The following is a 26,440-nucleotide window of genomic DNA, read 5'->3' as shown; positions in this document are numbered from 1 at the left end:
AGGAAGCCAAGACTAGAGAAGAGATCAGACTAGACAGGAAGGGTCTTGAGAAAACCACGATGGGAAAATAGGGAGACTTAGAAGGGAAGGCAATTAGAGCCCAAAATCTAGGATAGCTCAACGATTTCTGACTACGGGCGGGTGGGAGTCAAGGTTCAGGAGAGCAACAGTGAAATCAGAGATGTGGAATCAAGAGGACTTTTCACCAGGAACATGCACTAGAGTTTCGGATCCATTTATCAGTAACGAGACCTAGTCATAAGGTGACAAGCAAGACTGCCAGGGAGCGATCAGAGATTGATAAAGAGAAGCAGTAGAGTTGGGGGTCACCAGCTCAGGAGTGATCTTCAAGGTTGAAAGCTACCTTATGAGATGTCTCTGTGGGACAGAGAAAAGTACCAAGGCTGAAGGTGTAAGGGCTCTTTAACAGGAAGAAGGCAGCATGGGGGGAAATATCGACCTCTGAAGGAAGCATACTGGAGGCACTGCTTCCTTGGCGGGGGCACGCCAAAAGTGCAGTGACTGTCTAAATTGGATGCTTCCCTGAGATCAAGTGGGGGTAGCAGAGAGAAGGATCTGTAATCACAAGCAGGACATAGGTCAAATCTACCCCTTAACCTCTGTCTATCACTTGTGCAAGTTTGTGCAATGAGACAAACTCATGCATCTCACCCTCATAAAGTTTGTGGCACGCTGGCACATCACAATGCAATGACAGTGCCTTGAAACACTATCCGACCACGGTCCAACTTTGTAACATCAGTCCCAAGAGTTACAGCAGGTACATCTATAATGTTAAAAATACTAATTAAAAAAAAATTAAAATAATAATAACCAAAAAACCTTGCATCAGTGCCCAGGGCTACAGACTTGAGCTTGCAGGGCTTCTGCTAAGGCACTAAAAATAGCCATGTAGATGTTCCCACACTGAGGCCCACTGCCCCACCGGCTTTTGGAGCCCAAGTAGGAATGTCTACAGCGTACAGCTATTTTTAGTGCCGTAGCGCAAGCCAGAGTCTGTAGACCTGGACTCTGAGACTCGCTGCTGTGGGCTTGGGTTTTTTTCAGTCTAGACGTACTCTTAGAGTCTTATTAACATCTTACAAACAAGATTTGCAGGACAAGACATCATTCATTAAAACTAGGACAATCTTGCAGGGAGGGAAGGAAAATGGAATGGGTAGTAGTGACCCTCTCTCCTTCTGACGAATGACAGTCTCTATATTCAAGGAGATAGTCTGGGGAACGGTATTCCCCAAGCCTCATGCCTGCTTATGGTAATGCCACTGCAGTCTTCTTTTCACGTGCCCAAAATATGCATGTAACCCCCTCCGCATCACTCGAGTTAAATAATTTATGGAAGAGGAATGAACTATTGTAGAACGATCTACATATCTAGGTTTCTATGCACCCAAGAGGCTCTGAAGGTGTATCTTCTGCAGGATGTTTTGTTGATCATATCTGCACAGGCATAAACAAATGCTCTTCTGAAACCGAAGGATAAAACCCATGGCACACGGAGGTATGAAATAAGAACAGGCCTGAGAGCCAGGAATTTCCACCTCTGAGGCATCAGGGAAGTTACTTAAATTCTCCATGCCTCAGTTTCCCCCTCTGTAAATCAAGGGTAACAAAATGTTTACCTGACACACACGGATGGCAGGGAAGACTAATTTGTCAAAGTTCTGCAGGGATTACAGGCCCTGTATGTAATTACATTGTAATTCGCTGATATTTGTGTGAAGCAGAAGATAAACCGCTGGTGCTACCAGAACTCATTTTATCTCTGGCGGGGATGGTTAGCCAGGGAGTGGGTGGATTACTCTACCAAAGCCAAGGAAGTCTCCACAACCCTCCCTGCCCTTAGGCACACATTCGCCACCCAATTCTCATCCCTCCATAACAAGCCATGTTTCTTGGGTCTGTCAGCCTGGGACCATCGACTAGAATGGACTGAAGCAGGTCCCCAAAACACACCCAACAAATGTCTCTCTCGCAGGAAGGGCAGGCTCTGAAGTCAGCCTACAAACGAATCTGCCACGCAAGAGGCCTGGCCGTTCTGATAACTGCTGCTATTGTTTCCCTCCCATAGGGAAAGTCACACAGTCTTTCCAGAGAAGTTCAAAATAAAGGCGCGCTCCCCTTCCTCTGCCTGGCTGGGGTCAGCACTGCTCCCACATAGCCCCCCCATTTTCCTAGCGCTTCCCCCTAGGTGTCAGTCTGCGTTAACCCTTTCCTTCCCACAACCGTCTGATGGTACCTCTGGGTAGGTGCTTGGCCATCCCTCCGACTTTCCTTCCCCCCCATATGCCCCAGCTGGTGGAAGCAAATCCCAGCTTCCCCCCTATATGCCCCAGCTGGTGGAAGCAAGTCCCAACTCCCCCCCACATCTCCCATATACCCCAGCTAGAAGGAAGCCCCCACCTTCTCTGCTCCCTCTTTGTCCTGCTCCGCCCCACAACCCAGCTTGGCCAGCAGCGCCCCCCCATCCCCAGCTGTTCAGCCTCCTCCCACTCTCTCCCTCACCTAGCCTCCCCCTTTTCCCATAGTCCTCCACCATCCCACAATGCCCAGCAGCCCCACGCCCCGGCTCCTGAACGCGCGTCCAGCTCCCTCCTCCCTGCCTGCTCGGCCAACCAAACTTGCACTCTGCTCCCTCCGCGAGCCCCGTCAGGCCGTTACTAACCCCGCCCCTCCCGGCCAAGAGGAGCTTCCCATTGGTGGCGGCGGCAGTCAGTCAGGTCTTGTTTTCAGAGACAGCGGGGTAGGGTGTGCGCGCCTGTCGCTCGCTCGGCGGGGCTGAGGGGGAAGGAGGGAGCGGACGGCGGCTGCGGAGGGGAGAGCCCTGAGGGGGGGAGTGGTGCTAGGCCTGGCAGGAGGAGGCGCACGGGTCCCGGGCTCGGGGCTGGGGGCGAGGCCGGGCCGGGCCGAGCCGGCGGGGTCCCGGGCTGAGGAGGCCGGGCCGGGGGTCCCGGCAGCGGCGGAGCCATGACTCTGGAGTCCATGATGGCCTGTTGCCTGAGCGACGAGGTGAAGGAGTCGAAGCGCATCAACGCCGAGATCGAGAAGCAGCTGCGGAGGGACAAGCGCGACGCGCGCCGGGAGCTCAAGCTGCTGCTGCTGGGTGAGGAGCCCCCCGCGGCCGCCGCCCCGCGCCAGGCCGCCCCCCGCCCTGGAACCCCCGCTCCGGATCGCTTCCTCTTCTGGGTGCCCTGCTGGCCCCCGCCCTGGTCCCCACAGCGCCGCCCTGCCCTGGATCCCACCCCGAGCCCCTTTTCTTCTCCTCCCCCACAGCACCGCCCTGCCCTGGATCCCACCCCGAGCCCCTTTTCTTCTCCTCCCCCACAGCACCGCCCTGCCCTGGATCCCACCCCGAGCCCCTTTTCTTCTCCTCCCCCACAGCACCGCCCTGCCCTGGATCCCACCCCGAGCCCCTTTTCTTCTCCCCCACAGCACCGCCCTGCTCTGGATCCCACCCCGAGCCCCGTTTCTTCTCCCCCATAGCACCCGCCCTGCCCTGGATCCCACCCCGATCCCCTTTTCTTCTCCTCCCCCACAGCACCGCCCTGCCCTGGATCCCACCCCGATCCCCGTTTCTTCTCCCCCACAGCACCCGCCCTGCCCTGGATCCCACCCCGATCTCCTTTTCTTCTCCCCCACAGCACCCGCCCTGCCCTGGATCCCACCCCGATCCCCTTTTCTTCTCCCCCACAGCACCCGCCCTGCCCTGGATCCTCTCCTTCCCCTGCCCTCTGACCCCAGCACCTGCCACTCTCTGGATCCCATTCTTTTCTCTCTTCCCCTCCTCCCCTCTTCCCATCGTTCTCGCCCTGCATCTGGCTTTCACTCCCCTGCATCAGTTACCTTCTTCCCTAGTGATGATTGCTGTGGGCACATCCCTTGTGGCTATATGGGCAGCCCTCTGCATATGTTAAAATAGGGATTCTTCACACCCATCACATGGTTAAAAACTAGGTCCCTTTTAAGCACTACATGTATTTGTTGACAGTAATCGTGTTTATTACACTAGTCCCTGAGGCCCAACAAAGAATGGGGTCCTGTTGTGCTAGTAGCCATCCTTCCTTCCCCTGTCTTAGAACCCACTTTTTAACCTCTAGTCTAGTGACTCTCTGGAGGCACATCTATGCTGGCCAGACCCCCAGCTCTGTACACCTTTTTCTACTTATCAGAGTTGACAACTGTCAGGCACTTTGCTGTTGTCCAAAATATAACTTGTGAGGAAGAACAGTATGGGAAATTTTAAAAAGAAGGGCATGGTAACTTCTAAACAGTTATCTTTCTTACTCATTCTAGATGTGGAGTAACTTTAATATTCAGTCCGGGGGCTGACTGGTTTGTTTGTTTTTCTTTCATAGTGGATTTTGTGTTAAAATTACTTTTGACCTAAGCAGAAATTTCAAAATTGAGATGACTCTTAGTCTTAAAAAAAATCCTGTTGGAGAACTCAGTTGGATCTATTGACTTATTTATGCATGAGAATTTTCATTACTCAAACTGGTGTAATTTGTAAATTGTTGGCAGGCTTCTGGGTCTTTCATTAACATCTCTCCATGGAGGAGTCATCTCTACCTAGTCTGGTGGTCTCTATGGTCTTCTCTCTCCTTTGTTAAATGGGGGAATTTATCCAACTACAGCTCCCAAGGTCCCTGGGTGCCATTCTTTTCCTCCCATTCTCTCCTCCAGCAGGGCTCAGAGATGTCTAAACCAACCTGCAGGGAGAAATAAGGATAAGGCAAAGTAATTCTGAAGTCAAATGGAGTCATAAGAATGGTGCAGGATTAATATTGGAAAGGAAAGTAGTCAGGACTAGCTCTAGGAGTGGGGCCCCACTGTATTAGGATGAGGACATACTGTTCAGATACCACACAGGTGGGGTGAGTGTCTTTTAAGTATGTAAACAAAATTTTGTCTGTGTTCATATCTCCATCAGCATACTGAGGTGTCTCATAGTACCTCCGAGGTTCCTAGTGGATAGGGAATCAATTCTTCTATATGGTTTTCGGAGAGCTGCCATCATAAGTTTTCAAAAAGTAATAGATTACAGACTTTAATGTTAGCAGGAAATGTAATGCTGGGGTGCAGCTAGCCCATAAGCTACTCTTAAACCAGGAGGCCTATGAAAACACTAAGTTATTGCTGCTCTTTTATACATTCTGTCATGGGCCTTGTCATTTATTGTATCTGTGATTTCAAATCAAAATGGGAAGCGAGTCTGATTAAACAAGGCTGTTAATTTGGTATGTGTACTGAACTGGCGTGCCAGTCAGGGATTTTTGAAGATGTAAGGTGTCCAGTTCCAAATCCACATGTGAGTATGTCTGCATCAGCTTTCACAAGCTAAGTGAGGCTGGGTCTGGCCAGGAATGATTGAATAGGAATATCTAGGCTGATGCATAGTGGTGTTACTGATTGAGTAAATGGCGCACTTTCTTTCTAGCCATTAATAGTACAGTATCCCAGCAGCATGTTAAAAGCATGTTGGAGGGGCTGCTCTCCAGGTGAAATGTAAAACCAGGTTTCTGATCGCTTGTCCATTTTCTTAAGGCTGAGTCTATACTAGGGAACTTTCCTTCCCCCAAATCTAATTGTCTTTAAAAACCGTTAATGTGAACCAGTTTTAAAACTGGTTGGACCATGGTTAGAGTAAGCTCCAGGAGGTGTGAACCATTCCTTGACTCAACTAGTTTTAAAACTGATTCATTTAAAAAAAAACAACAAAAAACAAACCCTCAAGTTGCCTGGACCCTGGTCTTACAACTGGCTCCAACCTGTTTTTAAAATCAGTTCAGCTAAACTTTTTAAAAAACAAGTTAGGATTTGGGGGGAGACATCCATAGTTTAGACAAGGCCAAAGAATAACAGTGTTAGCCCTAATAACTGCATTCTGCCTCCTTATATTCCATTTTCACTTTCAACAGGATATGATACTCTTCAGTGCCTCTCCTAAACTATTACGTAGTATTGTGCACTTTTAAGCTGCATTCACATTAGCCCATAAAGGGGGTAGTGCTAGTGGTGGGTGAAGTTAATTTCCTCTGTGTGGTTCATAAAGTCATTCAGAATCGTTTAGTGTGTATGGTGCAGCATAAATGCAGATCATATTAGTTAGAGAGAGGCATTTTCTTGGTTAAGAATTTTGGGGAGGGTAGAATATATTTTAAGAGAGATCATATAAGCAGTAGAGTATCAATAAGAATGTAGGGTAAGCAGAGGTAATTTCTTCCACACTGCTTTGCTGTCCAGTGTGGTGTCAGTCGGTTTATATTGAAGGCTGAATTAGAAATATTGAGTGAAAAATAAGTGCTGTTATGAGTTGGACTGCTAATAAATAGTGCTGTTTCAGTGCTTCAGTTACTGCTCACTGATACTGGGCATACATTAATCTTTTTAATGAAGAAAATGAGGTTATTTTTCTTGTGTAAGTTACTTTGTCCCAGAAGAATATGAAAGTAAGCAATGGGTGCCATTGACCTAACACATGAGTTCGTTTTCAAATGCATTTGTCATCAGCAACAGTTATTATAAACTATGTGGCTTTTATGGGTTGACTGAAGGAATGATGAGCTCAGATTATTCTCTTGTCTCAACATTATCATATAAAAAAGGTTATTACATTCTTATGAACACAGGAGACTATCCTCACTTGTGTTTTTGGTGTTCCATAACAGTCATGGTGTGTATATTGTTGAGGGACCGAAGCCAGGCCAGGAGGCACGTATTTAAAAATGGAAGGTCAGGGGTTGTGCATTTGATCTCTTGTGTGCTAGAATAAGTGAACCTAAGTTAGTGATCTGGTGCTGAAGTTTGTATTACAGTTGCATCATCAAAGTGCTTTGAGACGCCTCTACTCTTTGTTGGTTACTGTGGTAAAAGCACGAGGAAGTGTTTCTCACCACAGTGTACTCAACCGCAAAAGATTTCACTTTCTGATTTTGTGTGTGTGTGTGTGGTGTAACTTTCTAGAGGAGACCAAGATAGCTAGTTAGTGGCAATTACATAATTTATTTTAATGTTCAGCAAATGGAGACATTAAAAAGCCTAGCAGAATTTATAGACTTCTTTTCTTGCTCTTTCTGGTTTGGTGTGTGTTGTTCTTTTTTCTGCTTTGGTATTTGTTTGTTTGCCCTGCAGAATAGACATAGGAACTTCAGAATCTACTCATAGGGAGTTAATGTACATTTGTGATAAAAGAGCCTCTGTCTTTATACGTCGAACCCCCCTGATTTCTAGTTGGAGATCTGATGGTGCATGTTGCTGAAGCCAGGGATTTTCCATACATTGTGTCCCTGAATCTGGAGAGTTGAAGGATTTGTCACCTTCCTAATATTTCTTAAGATGGTTCATTACCCTGGTGATCTAGTAATACGCAAGTCAATATAATCAGTAAAGCTCCATATTGAGGCAACTTTTTGTTAAATGCACATCAACTGCAAATCTGGGAAAACTTCCACAAGAGCCTTCTGTAGAATGAACGTACGTATTTCTGGAGATTGGGCAGTGTACAGTTGCTCTGTAAAGGAATTAACTGCAGACTGTGTAAGCTGGCTATGGGGGGAAAGTCTGTGGAAGGCATATATGGTCAATCCTTACAGCTGATCAGTAGCCTTATAAATGAATACATGCAGAAGAGGCCACTGGAGAAAACCCGTTCTCCCCCAATGCTAGTTGGGTCTTGATTGTGACAGGGCTGTGTGAAGCCTTTCTTTGCCCACCCTTTCTCCCTCACATTTACCCTGCAAGATAAGAAAGTTTTCACTTTGTCCCTTTCCCGCTCTTTATTTTCATCACTGGACTGTCACCTGATGCAGCTTACATCTTCCTAAGCCAGTAATGGCAGGAATGTTGATCTGCCCACCTAACTGTATGTACAGAATGCAGGCTTTGAAAGAGTTAGGGATGTATGAAACATCCAACCAGTGCAAATCTACCTTGCCTTCACAAGCAGGTATTAAAACAGTGTAATGAGGGAGGCTCATACTATGTGATGAGTGGTGTGTTGTCTGCATTGTACTTTGCCCAAGCAGCACTTGCAGCACAGCCTTTTTGGTTTCAGAGCACATTCTTGCCATTGCTTTCTTTTATTGGAGATGTTAGCCGTTAGTGCTTGGCTGTGTTGAAGCAACACTCACTTGAAATGTAGTTAATTTTGAAGTCTATAGTTTAAGGTATTGCACCTACCACAGAGTCTGCAGAATCTTCACTGCTGCTGTGCAAGACACTCACACAAATGGAGGAGACTGACTAGGCAAAGTACTGTTGAATGCCACAATGTAACAAACAGAAGAAACAAGGAAGACTCTCAAATCTGTGGGTTAAAGTAATCTTCAATGTTACTTGGAACAATAGTAGGTAAAACCTTTTAGGCAAAAGAGTAACTTTTCCTAAAACTTTAGCAGTCCTCTTGCCAAAATTAACATCAGCCACCTATCTGCTTGATACCAGTTGCGTCCCTCTTACTTAGCCCCTAACTGATAAAGGATGACTTTGTCCGTTTCAGCAGGGATAGAGATTGTTTGTTCACATATTTGCGGCATCTTAACTGTGTCTGACTCTTTATTTACTAATTCCTGCTGTTTGGCCTGCTGGTCTGTTTTTCTTTTAAAACTCTGCTCAGCAGTAGAGATTTGAGATTTCCTTTCCTTGTCCCCTTCACAAGTTGTTTCTCATCCGAACTTCTGAAGATAGTGATCACAAACTAATCCAAAAAGGATTACCACTTCACATGATTGTTTGTTTGTTTTTTACTTATGTATATTTCACTATCAGACAGTGATTTCAGGCCACTGAGAAAAAAAATGTGGTACAGGTAGTTTTTTGATCCTTTCTTCCTTTCAGAGCTTCTCTTTTTAATATATCGTGTTTATATCTCGTAAGGAGATGTCTAGATTGGATAGGGAAAGAGAGATTGTACTAAAATAATGAAAATTCTACTGGAGCTTTCATGATCTAACAGCCTTCCCCATACCCTTTGGCACCCCAGTTTGTATAACATACTGATTTAGGAATATATCAGGGAGTTTAGCTGGAGCTGTGATTATAGCATCAAGCTGAATTGTATGGTAATAGGTCAGGTGTGACTGACTGACAGGGCTTTTGGAGGCAGGATATGTGGGAGTGGCTATAATGTAAGGTTTGGCTGAATACCAGAATTGCTGTCAAAAAGAACAAGTGCTCTTTCCATCATGGTCAGTTAGGCTTATGGTTGCCGTCAGATAGGCACACCAGGACCACTGTATAGACTTCCAAAAAGGAACTGGAGAAGTAATAATCAGTGGGGTAGATCCACTTGGATACATTAATATGTGCAGTGGAGTAGGATGCAATAATAGCTTTACTCCTTCTGTACTGAACCTCATTTGTGATCTCTATTGACTTTTTCCCTTTGTTTGGTCTCTTCATTTGCAGGCACTGGGGAAAGTGGGAAGAGCACATTTATTAAACAGATGAGGATAATTCATGGCTCAGGCTACTCTGAAGAGGACAAAAGGGGCTTCACCAAGCTGGTGTACCAAAACATCTTCACTGCCATGCAGTCCATGATCAGGGCCATGGAGACCCTGAAGATCCTATATAAGTATGAACAGAATAAGGTGAGCCAAATTGCAGTGCTCCAGCGAGCCATCGCTTCGTTGCTTGGTGAATTTGCTTCACCAGTTCATGTTTGTCTGAGGGCACAGCTGTAGGTTTTTGCTCTGTATTTGTGCTGCCTTTTGTGCTATATCCACTACCCATTCAAACTTCCTGGTAATTGGCCCCATATGGCAGTTGTATCCTCCACTGCTTCTGTTGTACTATGCCACTCTGTGGCTTTATTAATAGGGGTGTCAGTAGGGAGTATAACAGTTTGGCTAGATGTGTGTTCTACTTCTGTGAATTGTCCCACCTAAAAATTTCTAGGGGCAGGAACTGATCTGCACCCACCTCACAAAGACCAAAGCATTTTGAAGGTGCTGGGTCTTCCTCTGTATGACAGGTGTCATTACCGAATGCCGGAGGGTGCATAAGGGAGCTGTTGTAGAGCTCAGAAGATTGCACTATTAGAGTGACACCTACTAACAGCTGCAGATGGAGATCTGTCAATTTTCCTTTTATTAACCTTTTTTTAAGGATTTGTAACTCAACACAAACATTTATTGTGGGATGAAGCTTGGTTTACAGGATTTTGGAAACTTTTGGGCTGGCTTTAAAGTGTATGAGTGCAGATGATTTTTAAGTGTGTAAGTGTCAAGAACTTAGATGTTAGTATGCTCTGCTGTCTCAACACTTAGTGGATTTATTTTTCAAAATGAAATTGTGCAAAAGTTATACCAGATGTATTGTAGTTGCTGTATTTTAACTTTTTAAATAGCCATGTAGGAACTGGGAGGCTTTAGGGGATTAGTAGTAGGATGTGGCACCTTTCTTCTCTAGATCATTGGTCCAAATTGAGGCCCAGGTCAGTATAGACTTGAAGATATCACTATTAACTTAGGGGAGAGGGATAGCCCAGTGGTTTGAGCATTGGCCTGCTAAACCCAGGGTTGTGAGTTCAATCCTTGAGGGGACCACTTAGGGATCTGGGGCAAAATCAGTACTTTGTCCTGCTAGCAAAGGCAGGGGGCTGGACTCAATGACCTTTTGGGCTCTCTTCCAGCTCTATGAGACAGGTATATCTCCATATATTATTAAATGGAAAAAGAGTTGAAGGGCTCAGATGAGTTCTTAATGACCAGGTATCCACATCACAGCTGCCTCTAACTGGCTGTCTTGTTTGCATTCTCAACAGAGGGGCCAAGGATTGAATGGTTCTTGAAGGTAGAACTCCCCTTTGGCCTTTAGAAAGAATCTGTCTGGGCCAATGCTGAGGCATGGGTGTGGTGTGAGGGTGCTTGCATTACCTGTGTTTTCTCTAGGGTGTGGTTAAAGGACTCTAGGGGCTATAATCTGTCGCCTTCCACGAAGGCTTAATGTACATAGGAAAGCAAACTAGATTAAATTCTCTCTTTGAAGAAAGTGTAGCGTGGGTGAACAGAAACTGCGTCCAGAAAACCCTTAGGAATTGCAGTGTTGGTGTGTGTAGTAGCTGAATTAATGCAACAGGCTGCAGTGATGACTTCAGTCCAGCTGCACTTCGTGGTGTCAGTTTTGTTCAGATTATCTTTTTCCTCCTCCATAAAAAAGAGGCCTGGATTATAGCAGACTGCAGTAAGGTTTCCCACACTCTCTTAAAAATGTAGGCTAAAAGCAATTAAAGCCTTACAATGAAACACTAGGCAGCTACGTTCTGGTAATAAAATTGACTGCACTCCCCAATCAGGCAGTCTGGGACTCCATGCTCTCAGATCTGTGCTTGGGTTTTGGTGTTTCTAAACAGTGGGTGACTTATGCTCTAGCACAGCTTGGTAAGTTAAATTCAGAGAGTCTGACATTTCTGTTAAGGATCACGTGATGCTTCCAGGAGCTTTTACAGATGTGGCTGGTTCTGAGAATATAAAATTGGTGTTTTTCCTTTTAACCTGTTGGAGATCTAAGTACAAATTGAATGGATAATTTGTAGATGTCTAGTCTGCCCATTGCTGTCCTGTTGCAGGTGATGTAAGCAGCTTGACCAGCATCCACGATGTAGCATTCCTGGAGCCCTTGCAGGAGGATCTAGGTTTAATGTATGCTTACTTGTCTTTCACACTTCTATCCTCAGACCAATGCACTGCTGATTCGGGAAGTGGACGTAGAAAAAGTCTCAACCTTTGAGCAGCCATATGTAAGTGCAATTAAGACATTGTGGACTGACCCTGGAATCCAAGAGTGTTATGACAGGAGGCGAGAATATCAGCTCTCTGACTCAGCTAAGTAGTAAGTACATAGGCACTCTGGTGCGCTGCTGGATATCAGGGCCATGTTGGCTAAACAAAAGCTTCCAAAAATTTAGTTGATGTCTACAGATGCCTGAATATGGTTATCACACTGCAAACTGGTGCTGCTGTCTTTCTTTTAGTTTTTGTAGACTATCCTCTTCCCTCCTATTACTTCACCCTATGATATAGATGTATCTATCTGCTAATGATTTAGTCTGGTAGAGTAGTCTGGGCAATGAGGGTATATGCTTCTGGGTTTGAACTGTAAGCATATACTTCGCTGCCTCTTCAGTAACTCTGGTTCCAAACAACTGTTATCACCGTGCTTTTTTGATTCTGGTTTTGTGGCTTCATTTGTTAAACACACAGAGCTCTGGTGGGAGCAGGGGATGGGATACGGTTTTAGTACTGGAATGTCTGCAAAATCCATACACTCTTGTAGCACCACCAGCTGCTTTCCACGAGTTCTGTTGGGTGATAAATGGAGCTGTTCACACCTCTGTCCCAGGATGCACAGGTGGCTACGCAGTGCCCACCCAGACCATCTCTGTACCCTGTTCCTGGTTCCTACACAGCAGAAATGCCACTTTCCCCTGTTGACTTAGTCTTATGGAGCCATGGGTTAGGGCAGGGGGTGGGGATCAGGATTTGACATTTGGAGCTGTTGCAGAATGTCTGAGCATGTAGAGACTCTGGAATATGGCAGTGCTTTGGGTCAGGTACAGATTTTTTTATAACTAGAAGGGCTAGGTAGTTCATTTTAAATTAAACTAAATTCTGCAGTAAACATTGGAAATGCCAAAAGCCATCCTATAACAAGGACTTTTTGTGGCACTGCTTTCCAGAGACCTAGGAGATGGTAACGGTTTCCTGATTCTGTTGCCTTCATGCGTCTCATTTGAAGCAACAAGTATGAGAAGAGCTGCTTGTATCTGCTGCTTTGCACATGGCCTCCTCTCTTCCCTTGACTGAGATAGAAATTGAATGTTTGGCTGTAACTTTGAGGTGTAACACGTGGCAGTTACTACGTCAGAAGAGATTCTAGGGAATTGCTGTCAATTGATAGAAGACAGTCATCGAAATTTACATGTGGAGAAACCTATTAGGCCGCCTTGGGATTCAGTGAAAGGTTGTTCCCTGAAGTATGACTTCCAGTGCTTGGTCTTGTCCCATTTTATATGATCCTAGTGATGCTGCTAGGAGTCAGATTTCTTTTGGTGTCCTTAACTTGTGTGTGGAGGGAGAGAGGAGCTTATGGCCATAATATGTTAAAACCCCCATGAGTGTGAGCTACAGTCTAAGGTGCTTTTTTTTTATTTTTTTCTTCATATGCCCCTCACAGCTACCTTAGTGACGTGGATCGAATCGCAACCCCAGGATATCTGCCAACCCAGCAAGATGTGCTACGGGTTAGAGTTCCTACAACAGGAATAATAGAATACCCCTTCGACCTAGAGAATATTATCTTCAGGTACTGAAGCTGTAGCACATGCTATACTTGTTCTCTCAAGTGGGACTGAACTGGGGGAGCACTATTCTTGGCTCTTTAAACTACTGATCAAGAGTATCCATATTCTTAGCTAGGGAGGACTTAAGTGTATGTTTGGGAAGGGTGGGGGATATTCTTTGTGGTCTCTGAACATGGTATGATTAAGTTGATTAAGGGCATCTGAGTGAGAGGAGTTGAAACCAATGGCTTCTGGGAATTGAGGAGGGTGTTGGTTAAATGGAATAGTTTTGGTACTAGACTTGCTGATTCTATCCGGAGAACCTGAGGTGAGTATACAGCTGGAATTGTGGCTCCTCCTGTGATGTGTTAACATGCTGGCATCTGGTGAGTACATAACAGCTCACCAGCCCATTGGACAAACTGTTGGTAGCTTAATCCACTAAAGGAAAAACTAAGCCTTCTTCTGGCAACACTGGTTTGAAACATAACCCTTTGCAAGAAGTTCTTCTGTCTTCATGCATTGTTAAGGTTCTTTGATCCATATGTTTTTAACTCTGATGAGAGATCCTGCTTTCTCTGTACTGATACTTTTATGTGTATTCTCCAGTGTGTCTTCTGAAGGCGCTCTCCTATGAATAGCATGTGCCATCAGGATTTGACTCACTTCTGCATCATATGTGTATCTGTAGGTTTAACTGTGCCTTTATACAATCTCCAAATAGACAGTACATACAAAGGCATGATACCATGTTTGCTACTTTGCAACAGGCATTCTCCTTTATTCTATCCAGATACTTATCTGGTCCATGCTGTCATAGCTTCTAATGTTGTAGATGGGGGAAGAGTGAACAAGTGGTAGAAAAAGAGACTAGAAACCTGGAGTTGGGGTTCAGTTCTTAGCTTTGCCATACCCTGAGCAAGTCACTGTCTCTGATTTGTATTCCTCATCTGTGAAATGGGAATAATGCTCCATTGAGGTATAGGGACTGGACTTGGTTGGCTTTGTTTTATAATTTTTTTTGGAGATCTATTTATAAAAGGTACAATAGAAGTGAGATGCAGGTGTAATATAGTGATTCAAATTACAGACCCAGTATCCTGATGGTTTTTCTTACGCATACGGTGTGAATATGTGGTTGACCGGGTTTTATGCTTTGCCTACGGATTAGCATAACTCCATTCAGCGTAATGTCCTGGGGAAAGCCATATAGTCAAAGGAAGTCCTTAACCTCAAACTCTCTTACAATCAGAAGTTTTAATATGAGCCTTAATATCAAAATGTAAATAGCTTTGGCTTTTGGTAGAACAGGATTTGAATGGATTTGCCATAGTTTCTTTTCAGTCTCCATAGTTCAGGGTGATGGATGAGCCTGGTTCCAGAAGCTCTGCTCAGTAAGTGAGGCCAGGATGCAAATAGGAATGAGGATGCTTATATTTGCTGTCAAACGTGGAGGTGGCCATGGAATTAGCATTCAGAAAACTTCCTGTTACGCTGTATGAGCACAACTGCTCATAAAGGACGCATGTTACTGTATCCTAATGCCTGCTTCGCTTGGGGGGAGAAAGTTGTTTCTCTCGTTCATATCCTAGTGCATTGGGTGCAGGCAGAGAAGCTCTTATTGATCCTTGACAGGCTATTGCTTTGATAGATTGTATGTCTTTCTCTTCCTTAGAATGGTGGATGTTGGGGGTCAGAGGTCAGAACGAAGGAAGTGGATCCATTGCTTTGAAAATGTGACCTCCATCATGTTTTTAGTAGCCCTTAGTGAATATGACCAAGTTCTAGTGGAGTCTGATAATGAGGTAAGCCTAAACAGGAGTAGGCCCTAATGATGAAAGGAAAGTGGGGAGGGTCTTTCTGATTTTCTTGGAGGTTGGTACTAAACTGCTTGGTGCCAAGAGAACTGGAACTTGAATTAGTAGTAACTGTTGTTTTTGGCCTTCAGCTTTTCCCACTACAAAGAGAGAACCTGGGGCTAAATGGGTCATGGCTCTTCTGGGAACGGGGTACTAGATAGTTTGAAATGCACAGTGCAGAAACATTCTGATGTCAGTGGGAGTCCCACATCTTAGATTCTCTGCATCCCTGATGAAAAGCCCTCAAGATCTTGTACACGTTCCATTTTTCCCTTCCGTGTTAAATTTCCCACCCTAGATACCTTGCATCATGGCAACCATCTTGCCAAATAATGGCTAGTCTCTTTGAGAACCTCATTATAGTGCCTTGACCAGCTAGAAGAGTGGCTGTTAAGCAGCAGCAGGCACGCCGTCTCGTGAGCCAACACATACCTTTGCTGGGAACAAATCTTCATGACCAGAAGTTGATCCCAGATCTACCACATGATAATGAAAAGCATAAAATGACTTGGGCCAATAAGAAGGCATGTTAACTGGCAAATAATTAAAACCAGCCAAATTAAATTCAAGTCAGTCACAGATGTTGCACTGGTTTCCTACGTACACGCTCCACTGGACCAAAACTGAAATGGGACAAAGGTTTCCACACAGGACATCTGAGATATCTGGGGTGATATGGATGGGTTCATGTGTCTAGGATCAGAGATGGCCAGGTTTTCACAAATGAAGGTTTTTGGTGTGTTTGATGTGGTTTATTTCTTGTATCAGAACCGGATGGAAGAGAGTAAAGCCCTTTTTCGGACCATTATCACCTACCCGTGGTTCCAAAATTCTTCAGTCATCCTCTTCCTCAACAAGAAAGATTTGTTGGAAGACAAGATCCTGTACTCCCACCTTGTTGACTATTTCCCAGAGTTTGATGGTAAGTGATTTTTAAAGAGGATCTTTCAAACTAGAATGAACCTTCTAAATAAGGGGAGGGGGAAGAAAACAACAACAACAAAAATACTTCACCTGTGAGACTTTTAATTAGGTATTAATTCATATGTGAATGGGCTTCTGTTTGCTGCTTTCTTTTGTCTGATTTACAGTGAAATCATGCTATAAAAATGAATGTTACAGATTCAGGGCTGAATTTGTTGTAGGATCGAGTGGTGTTGAGAGGAGACAAACCCTTCATTAGGTAGAAATACTTTTAATAAAGAGCAAAAGTGGCGAGTAAATTTGAATATCTTGATCTTCGTGTAACTTGTCAATTCGGACAGAAAAAACAGCTGCAAACTTTTCATAGATTAACAATTAAAGAAGCTGCCAAATGTCAGTAGAAACATTGCTTTCTATTGGTCTGTGCATGGATCTCAGTTGAGCTGCGATTATTTTGATTTCAGAGTATTAATTTCCGTACTTGAAATATACATACTGGTGTAGAACTTATAGACATGCAAGAATTTAGTGGTAGGAGAGATGGAAAACACCAATTAGACCATCAAACCCCTCCTTCTGTCAGAGCAGGGTGCAGTCCCTCCACATAGGCTAATGTGGACTGATCAGATCATCGAAGTCTTTTTGATGTTGGTGTTGAAAAGCGTCAGGCAGGGTAAAATCCCTGTCAATCTGCTATTCCCAACTTTGGGCCAATAATATCTTCATGATGCAGGGAAGCTCCCATTTGGAGTTAAGCTCTTCAGCATAAACACTGTTTTCTGTAACCTCTGATCTGCAGATCAATCTCCCAGTAAATTGGATGATGCCAATTCTATATATGAGATTGAAGGTATATGGGGGACAGGAGAATAAGGTCAGACAAGCTTTTTTTTTTCCTAAGCCCTCTTCTACCAACTCTTAGCCCTTTGAGGCAGCTGAAAACTGCTGTCTGGGTAAAGGGAGAGCCATCTTTTTTTGATTTGGGCCATAGCTCACTGGCGCAATTGGAGAATCCTCTTTCCCCCTGAAGAAATTCCTATCTGTTCGGTCTTCCAGGCAAGCTGCTTGCCTCGTTATGGGCTTGTAACAAAACAGGTCCTAATTAGTCTTCTTTCCAGCCCTGGAGTCTCCTGCCCCCTGGTGTCAGGAAGTACCGATTTCTCTGAAGTCTTGTGGTAAATATTAAGAGGTTCTCACACTACTCTGGAGATCATTGGTGGTCCATGGTGAATTCATATCTTCAGCTGCTAAATCACAGTAGAAGGTAGCAGGAAAATATGGGAAATGCTTTCCTAATATTACTTTTCCATATAACCAGTTGCTGTAGCTGCCAAAGGATGCTGTGTGATTTTTGAATGTGAGGTGGTCGATGATGCTCTCTCTCAAGGTGTGAGCCATGCTATGGAAGCAATATGAGAACACCAGGCACTTCAGATAGACAGACACCTGGTGATGCTCTGTAGTCTATGGAGCTACTAGTGACATAAAGTGAACACTGACTGCAGCTGCAGTTCATAGCTCTGTAAACTGGCTGGTCAGAGAGTAAATGCTACAGGTGGTTGTCTGAGGGTTGTTTCTTGATTCGAATCTGATTTTGTTAGGCATGCAGAAATAATGGGAACTAGATCTTGTGCTTCAGGGCATGAGATGATTACTGCAGAGGTCAGGAAGAAATCTACAATCCTCAAGATCTGCATTATTTTACAATTGACTAGGTATGTTAACAGGAGAAATTCATTTACATCTACTATTTGCCATTTCAGTATAGTGGTCCAGATAGACTGTTCTTCCAGCAGATTATGTCAAATTCTGTGTTTCACAGATCAGAGTCTAAAGCAGCCTCTCAAAACTTGTCATTGCTTGGTATTCTGAAGCTTAAAACGCACCTACAAGGATTTGACCAGTTAGTATTAGGCATAAGATGTTCCAGATTCTATGACCGAGGGAGCTACATTTCTTCTTCTCCCGTTTGGTCACATAACCTCCTACCCTTGGGGTGGGGGATGGAGAGAAAGCAAACTAGCAGTTCTGGGGTTTCAAATCAAGTAATGGACTGTACGCAGTGCGGTTTACTGTTGCCTTTGTTTGCTGCAGGGCCGCAGAGGGATGCTCAGGCAGCCCGGGAGTTCATCCTCAAGATGTTTGTGGATTTAAACCCAGACAGCGACAAAATCATCTACTCTCACTTCACATGTGCCACAGACACGGAAAACATCCGTTTTGTCTTTGCTGCCGTCAAGGACACCATCCTACAGCTCAACCTGAAGGAGTACAACCTGGTCTGACCTGCTCTGCCCCTCGCCCCCTTGGGGGGCCTCCTTGTGAAGAAAAGACAAAAAAAGAAAAATTTAAAAATTTACAGGAAAAAAATCTTAATTTTTAATGATGTAATGATTGCAAATTGTCTGATCTGTGGAGTGGCGAATTTGCTCAGTGTTATCCTGGAGTCTCATGTCTCTGTCCACAGAGTAGTTGATTTCATATTTTTTAACAAATTGCTTTTATTTCACAGTTAACGGGGGGGATACACCTCACTCTTCGGCACCTTGTTCACCTCTTAATTTTTGCCTAAGCCAAGGCAGCCTCATCTTGGGCTTCACTTTGTCACTTAGCCGCTTCTATTTCCCTTTTCACTCCCGTGGTCTATATAGAGATCTATAACTTTTTTCTGGCCAAGATTGTAAATTCACTGGACTGTGGGAGTGTGGAATGCTACTGGTCCCTTTGCCTTGTGCCATAGGGTGCCTCTGGTGTAATTATTAATCCTGCTTGCTTTTTGTTCCCACCCTGCCCTCCCCAAGGACACGCCCCATGGGTCACTGTGATGAAATGTTGGGGAGGAACAATTGCTCTCCATCTATAGCAAAAAACCCACAACAACAACAAAGCCATCACATTTCCTTTCTTTGTACCGTGTAGTCTGGGTTACTTTTTTTTCTTATCAATTATAAAAGGTATGGAGACTGTGATTATTATTATTATTATTTTTTTTTTAAATTATTGATGTTCTATACATAGTTTGCTACGTATTGCTGTGTTTTGTTCATGGACTTTCAATGATGGGAGCTCTTGGAGCAATAGCTGCTGAGCCAGGGGAGAAGTGCCTGACTGTGTTGTTAGTATTTTTAAAAGTAGGCTCAAGTTATGGAAAGAAACTTACACTCCACTCAGAGTGAAAGGCATTAAGTGAGCGACTTCTCTACGCAGCGAAGATCAGAAGCTCACTGCGTAATTTTGTGGCATTTAAACACCAAATTTTTCTGATTGAAGACCTGAGGTGTCACATGCCACGCTTCGGTTCTCTTGCGTGCTGTGAAGAGCAAGGAAATCCTCATCACGTTTTGTGTCAGCTGTGTGCATTTGTAAGGGTGCTTCATTCCTGCCCAGCTCGCAAATTGCCTAGAAGGGACCAGAGTTGGGTGACACGGACTCTGGGGTGTGGGGAAGATTCTTACTGCTTGAAAAGATTGTGAAAAGTTTTAGGAGGAGTTGGGGAGTTCTATTACTATTTTTCTGTCTGTGCTCTCCCTGAGACAGATGCTGCTGTGGTTTTTCTTTAGAGGAGCATGGATTCTCTTTGGAGCACTTGCACAGATATTTGCTCCAGAGGTGCAGGGTGCCTGGTAATTGAGAGTACAGCAGCCACTTCTTAGTGTATTGCTGAAGTGAGAATCCTGGGACAGGACGGACAGCAGGCTAGTACAGGGGAAGGCAGCTGGCTTTCTTGGTACAGGTGTTACTCAGAATGGATTCTAGGTGCCATATTGAATTCCACTCAGCTGAGGGCTTCAAGCCCTTCTGTCTCATTTTATAGGCTTCCAGAAGCTCAGGTGACTGAGTAAATGTACCAAAGCTCTGCTGCCTCTTGTATCTGCCTAGTGGAAGACTGCAATGGCAAGGCAAGCAGTGAGTAAGAAACAGCGGCATCTGTCCCACCTCTGACATATGTGAAATATGGGCGACACTAATAGTTCTATTACAATTCCAACGAGTAGCATTGGGTCCAAATTCTCTGGATAACCCAGACACGGCTTCAGTTGCTTGTAGCCTGCTGTTGGTCTCGTAAGGCTAACAAAGGCCCTAATCTCCCAAGCTGCACGGTTGAAGGGTGTGTCCAATATTTTGTTGTCTCATTTGTAGACTGAGCACTACATCGGTGTTTTGCACAAAATGTAATGAAATTGAACTGCCCCAGATGCGTTTGATGTGTAACACTAAATCTGGAGTTCACACTACTGTCCAGTCGTTCTGTTTTAGGGCTCCCTCCTGTTTTCCAAAACCGGAGACGGAAGACTGCTGTATTTAACAGAGCACTACAGAAGAAAGAGAGCTCTTGGAAATGCCTGGCCGTGTCAGAGAGCTGGTATTGCAGTAATAGCCTTGGGACCAACAAGTAGAGAACCTGGGTCTGGCTGAGAGTAGGGCAGCAGCTGCTTGTAGAATCGCTACATTCCTGATCCTGCCTAATGTTCAGGAGAAACAAGGGAGGGATTCTCTCGTATGCCAGACAGCTTTGCACCAATTTTACCGTGTTTTTGTCTTGATGCCAAAACTATCCTTTTTGTCGAAAGTATTCTATGAAGAGGATTTTATAATCGTCTTGGGTCTATTCTAAATGCCATTCTTCTGGAACATACGGTGTGCCAGTCCTCCTGCTTCCCTGATTTTGTGAGTGGTTTGCACTGCATCCAATTGCCGGCGGTGGACCTGGCGCTAAGAGATTCAGAATCTTGAAACAGATGTCCCAGAGGTTCCTTTCCAAGGTTAATGACGGTGACATTTCCCACTTGAATCTGTGTGGGTATCATCCCTCTACCTGCCAAGAGATGAGATGTTGACCTGGCACAGAAGGAAGGATCTTGCATCATCCATTGTGTGGAACAGAGTGAATTTGTCTAGCTGTGATGAATTCTGGAAGGATTTTGCACCTTAGTAAAGGTTGGAGCACATGCTCTTTACCCTCCTGCTCCGTTGCTTGGCATAGCTATTGGCCTGGTCACCAGTTGGGCTTGAGGGTCATTCAGTGGGGATATCACCTCAGGGCTGTCCCACAACATGTTTCTGAAATCTCTTCTGTCCTAGAGAAGGAACAGTTCAGAGCTGTGCACAGAATCCAGAGGTGTCTGGGTTGTAGCACAGAAGAGAAAGCAGGGGGATTAGCAGGCCCTGTGTGGCAAGAGATGTCCTGTTTGCCACCGCCTTAGATTGTGAAGCATTCTTGCAGAACCAGCTCTGCTCTGCATCTCTGGGGGCAGACTCCACAACAGATGCCTGCTCTAATGAAAGTGCCAAATCGCAAACCAAACTTGCCTATCTCATCCTCTTCGGTGATAAGGCTGGTCAGGGTTTCCCAGGAATAAGGGAGTGAAGCTCAGGACAGAAGTCTTTTGAGATTCACGTGTAAGAATCATGAATCTTAGGCTGAAGAAACAGCCTCTTGGCCAAGCTCAGTTCACAGCGCACTTTCTTTTGTCCTGAAGAAACAGGCCTACTCCAAATCATCCTAAACTTTACAGTGGAGAGACCCATGGGGGGGAAGGAAGTTGGGAGAAGATCGTCTTGATTTTCCTTGCATTGGCGTCCAGTTTCATTGCATCGTTCCATAAGGATCAATCATATGGTGAGCAACTGCCTCTCCCTGTTCCAGCCCTACTGCCTGTTTCCCTTTCTCCTGGAATCGGATTCTTCGGTCTGCTGCTGTTGCTTCCTAGTGATGTTGGCATTACCTTCAGCTATGGGGTTGTTGTTTTTTTTTTTTTTTTTCCACGTGTTTTTATTACTCGGTAATTTTTTAAAATGTGCTTTCAGAGTGTGCTGACCATCGAATTGTACTATACAAACCCAGGTTGTTAGAGTCCAGCAGAGGTAAAGTCTGTAATGCAGCACCCAGTTTTAAAAGTATGGTTTGTGCCAATGCCCCTTCTTTAGTAGTGCCAGAGACTCTTTACAAGTGCCAATGTGGTGGAAATTATTTGGTTATACTTGTATATTATAGGATCCTGATTTAAACAATTTAAACATCCTATTTAAAAAGATGCTATATAAAATGCTGTTTTTAAACCTTGTCATTTGAAATGCATGTATTGTTGTGCGTGTTAGGGTGGGGGGGAGGGAATGGGGAAGGGGAAAGGAGTTTCTGAATAAGCTGCCCAGTGCCAAGGTCCATTCAGGCTCCAGACTCTCTTTTCTTTTCCAGTCTAGGAGTGTGACGATTTCTTGGAACAGTCCTTCTCTGGCTCCTGGGCACTGACACTTATTACAGAAATACCTGATGGAAATTGATTTTCATATCTTTCTCCTGAAATAAATTCTCTGTTTGAAATTGGAATAAATTTTGTTCCTAAAACTTGTTCTGGTGATGTTTGTCTGCTACTCCCCTCCTCCCACCCCTAGTTGGCTGAGTAACTTTTCCAGCAGGTGGGAGCTGCCTCATGTGGGTGAAGGAGCCGCTTGAATGTTCTGACCTTCTGTAGCACCATTTATCTGCAGGAGACGTAGTTATCCCTATTTTACAGCTGGGGATGCTGAGGCACAACAGTAAAGTGACTTGCCAGGTGCGACAGAAGTCTTTGGAAGTGTGAATAGAACCCCAATGCCCTAATTCTCCTCTGCCTGAACTATGAAACCATCCCTCCTTGGGGAAAGAGGGAGTTACCTGTATTTTGGAATTTTAGTAATCTCCAGTAAGGGCTGGTCTACACTGAAACCTTGCATGGGTTTAGCTACATCTCTCAAGGGTGTGGATTTTTCACACCCCTGAGAGAGGTCCTGCCAACCTGATCCCTGGTATAGTCTGCAATCGTTAACAGAATTGTACAGGTGAAGCTTGCAGAGACAACAAGGCCTGGCATGCACTGCTCCATCGTGAGCTAGTTCCTCATATAAACATGGAGGGGTGTGTGTATATATATATGGAGATATACCTATCTCACAGAGCTGGAAAGGACCTTGAAAGGTCATAGAGTCCAGCCCCCTGCCTTTGCTAGCAGGACCAGATCCCTAAGTGGTCCCCTCAAGGATTGAACTCACAGCCCTGGGTTTAGCACGCCAGTGCTCAAACCACTGAGCTATTCCTCCCCCCTTGTAATTTCATGGCCACTTATTAACTGAAGAAGAGTGGTTATGGGCTTAGTTAAGCGTTATACAACCATGTCTTGGGCCTCAGACCCTAGGTGCCCTTGGCTTCGCACTTTGATGTTCTTGTCCGATGTGTTTAGTGCAAAATGTTCTATCCATGTGCAGTGAAATGCGTTTCTCAGGGTTCCCTGTCTGGGTCATGCTCTCTGCCTTTTTGCAGCTGGACTACTCCAATCCTCTAAATATAAACCAGACCTGATGCATTGATTTCTTGCTCCTTGCTCTTGAGAGATGCAGTGGCCAAGGCTATTGAGTGTATTTCCTAGCTGCCCACCAGATGTCACTAGTAACACTCAGCCAGCTGCTTGGCTTCTGTACATAGAAATGTTGGTGAGCTACTTGTTAGGAATCCACACACTCACTCACTTGGGGTGGAGGTGTGAGGAGAGGAAATAGACAAGGGGTAGGTAACATAACTCTTTTATACCATCAGGTACATGGTAGAGAAAGGGGGCTTTGTTCGGCCTTAACTTTCACTTTTGGCCTGAAAGTGACATGTACACATTCAGTGGGGAAGCAAAATTACCCCTGTTATATGGGGAGAAGCTTTTCTTTTAGACTGTTACTGCTCATGGTCACTATATTACACACACTAGCACAGGGGCAGGTAAACTTTTTGGCATTGGGTTTCAGAAATTGTGTGGAGGGACGGTTAGGGGAGTCTGTGCCTCCCTAAACAGCTAGGTGTGGCCTGGCCCCCACCCCCTATCTGACCGCCTGATGGCCCCCCAGAATCCCTGCCCTATCCACACACACCCCCGCTGTCTGTCCACTGACTGCTCCCGGACCACCCCCGCAACACCCCACCCCCATTCTGTCCCCCCCATCCTGTTTCCTGTAGTCTGACCACACCCCTACCCTCTATTCAACCCTCCTTCACCATTGCTTGCCCCCTTGCTACCCAAGAGCTTCCAATCTATCTGAGCTGGCCTACTGGTCTTTTCTGAATAATACCTCTTCACAGCCTGTTTAGAAATCTGGGTTTAACTCAGTTTTTGTTTTGCAGTTGTCTGTTAAGAACTGCGATCAAAGGTTTTAAAGAAACCTTAACAAACCGGAGTGCCTGTCTCAACTGAGCGGCTCACTTGTTCTGCCTAGTGTGTTGCTAATTCAGCCTTCTTTAGGAAAGAGCTTTAGATACACATGATCTGTTTTAGAAAGACGTTTGGAAGAACATAAGCTACTACTGGCCAAAAGAGGGCAGCATGTGCTCACAAACTCTCCAACCCAATCCTGCTCCCATTGGAGCCTAGGTTGAAAAAAAGGGTCCTAGCTGAAGTCAGTGAAAGCAGGATTGGGCCTAGCACTGACCACAACAAAAACCACCAAAGCTTTGATTACAGCTTATCCCCTTTTCCTTCCATCAGGCTGGCTCACAAGGCTCTTTAAGGAGTCTGAAACGTGAAAAGCTTCAGGAGGTAGCCGTGTTAGTCTGTATCCACAAAAAAACAAGTCTGGTGGCACCTTAAAGACTAACAGATTTATTTGGGCATAAGCTTTCGGTTAGTCTTTAAGGTGCCAGCAGACTCCTTGTTGTTTATGTGAAAAGCTTGAGATTACTTTAGATGGTAAATGTCTTGAGGCAGAGATTATGTTTCCTTTCTGCGTGCATACATTGCCTTGCACAGTTGGGTCCTGGGATCATTAAGGCTGTTCTTATGTGACGGGGAGATGAACATTAGACAAAAGTAAAATTTCAGATCGGACTCATTTTTATCACTTTGTAACTTGAAAAAGTCAATTGACATACTCTTCAAAACTTGAACTCCGAAGACAAAGGAGAACGTTTGTTTATTTTTTTTCCTGTAATCTGGCAACTTTCAGATCAAGTGAATTTTCTAAACCCAAAATAACAGAGAGGGGTTAAAATGAAGGTTTAGAATGGAAGCTGGTTGCGGCCGTGGGTCAGATTTACAAAGGTATTTAGACACCCAACTCCCTTCGCGCCTTGTGGTCTTTTTCTACATCTCTGTAAATCTGGCCCCTTTTCCTGTAACTGCCCTTCTATAATTCTAGTGTTTTCTAACAATCTACTTATGTTGGATTTTCTCTGTTGTACATTTGACCGTCTCCTTTCTGTACACGCTGCTGACAGAATGTAGTAAAATTCAAGAATTAATAAGCTACGAAACCAAATGCCCAACAGTGGGACGGTTCTTATGGCCGTCCTTCCATTTCTACAAAGACCCCTCTTACTCTGTCTTATGCCTACAATTCAGCTCGACCTAGCTACATCGCTCAGGTCTGTGAACATTTTTTGCACCCTGTGCAGTGTACGTAGGTCAGTCTAACACCTCCCACCCACCCATGTCCCCTCCCCAGCCACAGCTACTTTAACAGACAAATTTTCCCACTGACCCAGCTACCACCTCTTACATTGACGGAAGGGATGTACCACCCCTGCAGGAAGCCTCCACCTGGCAGTGCTACAGCAAGTAGTGTTTCCTCACCTGTCTGACTGCCTCCTCTGCCACTGGCCCATCCACATTGCTTGGGCATGAATCATGCTTGATGCATCAGCAGTCCAGACATCCTGTCAGATTTCTGGCATCCCTGAAGTCCCAAACTTTAATCCTTTCCTTCTGGGGAGTTATTTTTTCTCATGGATCACTGTAACTCTCAGTTATAAGCTGATGCGGTGCAGAGTAAAGAGGAGCTTTAATTGTGAGAGGTGCTGAATAAGAGAAACACTCATGTGGATGCTTGTTTGAATCTTCACCAAAATTTTGGCCTGGAGATCTCATGATGACAAGTCCTTCAACAGAGAGTCCCAGTATCGGTCTGATTTCTTCCCTTTTTAAAAAAAATTATTTCCACTGGCATTGGAAATAGGACAGGCTTTCATAATGGATCTTCTCCCCAGTTCTTGGCAAATCCAGGATACTTAGTTGTGCCCCTGGAAAAATAAAACCCAAATCGAGCTGGTTCTGTTCATGGGTGTCCCCATTACAAACCTCCTGCGAACTATTGGCACTGAATGTTCACTCTTGTGCTGGAGCAGCTGTTGGCTAATTGGTTCATGCAGCTGTAATCCTCTTCTCCCTTCTCTGGTTCAGTATTGAAGAACCTCACTAGTGTGCAAGGGGGGATTGAAAGCTCCCACTCTGACTGCCGGTGCTTGTCTTGGGGTTATGTATAAGACAGACCTGTCAAACCAGCCCTGTTTACTGGCAGGAAGTTCCCACGCTTATTTTCTGAACATGTGTAACTTAAAGAC

At 44.9% G+C, this 26,440-nt stretch overlaps 1 protein-coding gene and 1 long non-coding RNA gene across 2 annotated transcripts; one reads left to right on the top strand and one right to left on the bottom strand.

Annotated features, from left to right (window-relative positions):
- The first annotated feature begins 2,923 nt into the window (after positions 1-2,923).
- GNA11 (G protein subunit alpha 11) lies at positions 2,924-22,432 on the top strand. Its single transcript, XM_032780091.2, has 7 exons — positions 2,924-3,124; positions 9,427-9,611; positions 11,699-11,853; positions 13,198-13,326; positions 14,979-15,108; positions 15,931-16,084; positions 18,181-22,432. Exons 1-7 carry the CDS (start codon positions 2,989-2,991, stop codon positions 18,369-18,371), a joined length of 1,080 nt encoding a protein of 359 aa, XP_032635982.1. The 5' UTR covers positions 2,924-2,988; the 3' UTR covers positions 18,372-22,432.
- LOC116824692 (uncharacterized) lies at positions 3,995-26,383 on the bottom strand. The gene is made up of 2 exons (XR_004373686.2): positions 25,674-26,383; positions 3,995-4,730 (listed from the first exon to the last, which is right to left on the bottom strand). It is a non-coding gene; the product is annotated as an uncharacterized LOC116824692 (long non-coding RNA).
- Positions 26,384-26,440: the final 57 nt, after the last annotated feature.

The sequence above is a fragment of the Chelonoidis abingdonii genome, chromosome 11, assembly GCF_003597395.2.
Source record: "Chelonoidis abingdonii isolate Lonesome George chromosome 11, CheloAbing_2.0, whole genome shotgun sequence".
Classification (NCBI taxonomy): Eukaryota; Metazoa; Chordata; order Testudines; family Testudinidae; genus Chelonoidis; species Chelonoidis abingdonii.
Note: the sequence above shows the minus strand (reverse complement) of the source record. Positions and strands in the feature narration are given on the sequence as shown.

Coding starts and splice junctions, on each gene's coding strand:
- GNA11 (XM_032780091.2), top strand. CDS start 2,989: ATGACTCTGGAGTCCATGATGGCCTGTTGCCTGAGCGACGAGGTGAAG. Junction 9,612..11,698: donor ATAAGTATGAACAGAATAAG/GTGAGCCAAATT, acceptor TTCTATCCTCAG/ACCAATGCACTGCTGATTCG. Junction 11,854..13,197: donor CTCTCTGACTCAGCTAAGTA/GTAAGTACATAG, acceptor TGCCCCTCACAG/CTACCTTAGTGACGTGGATC.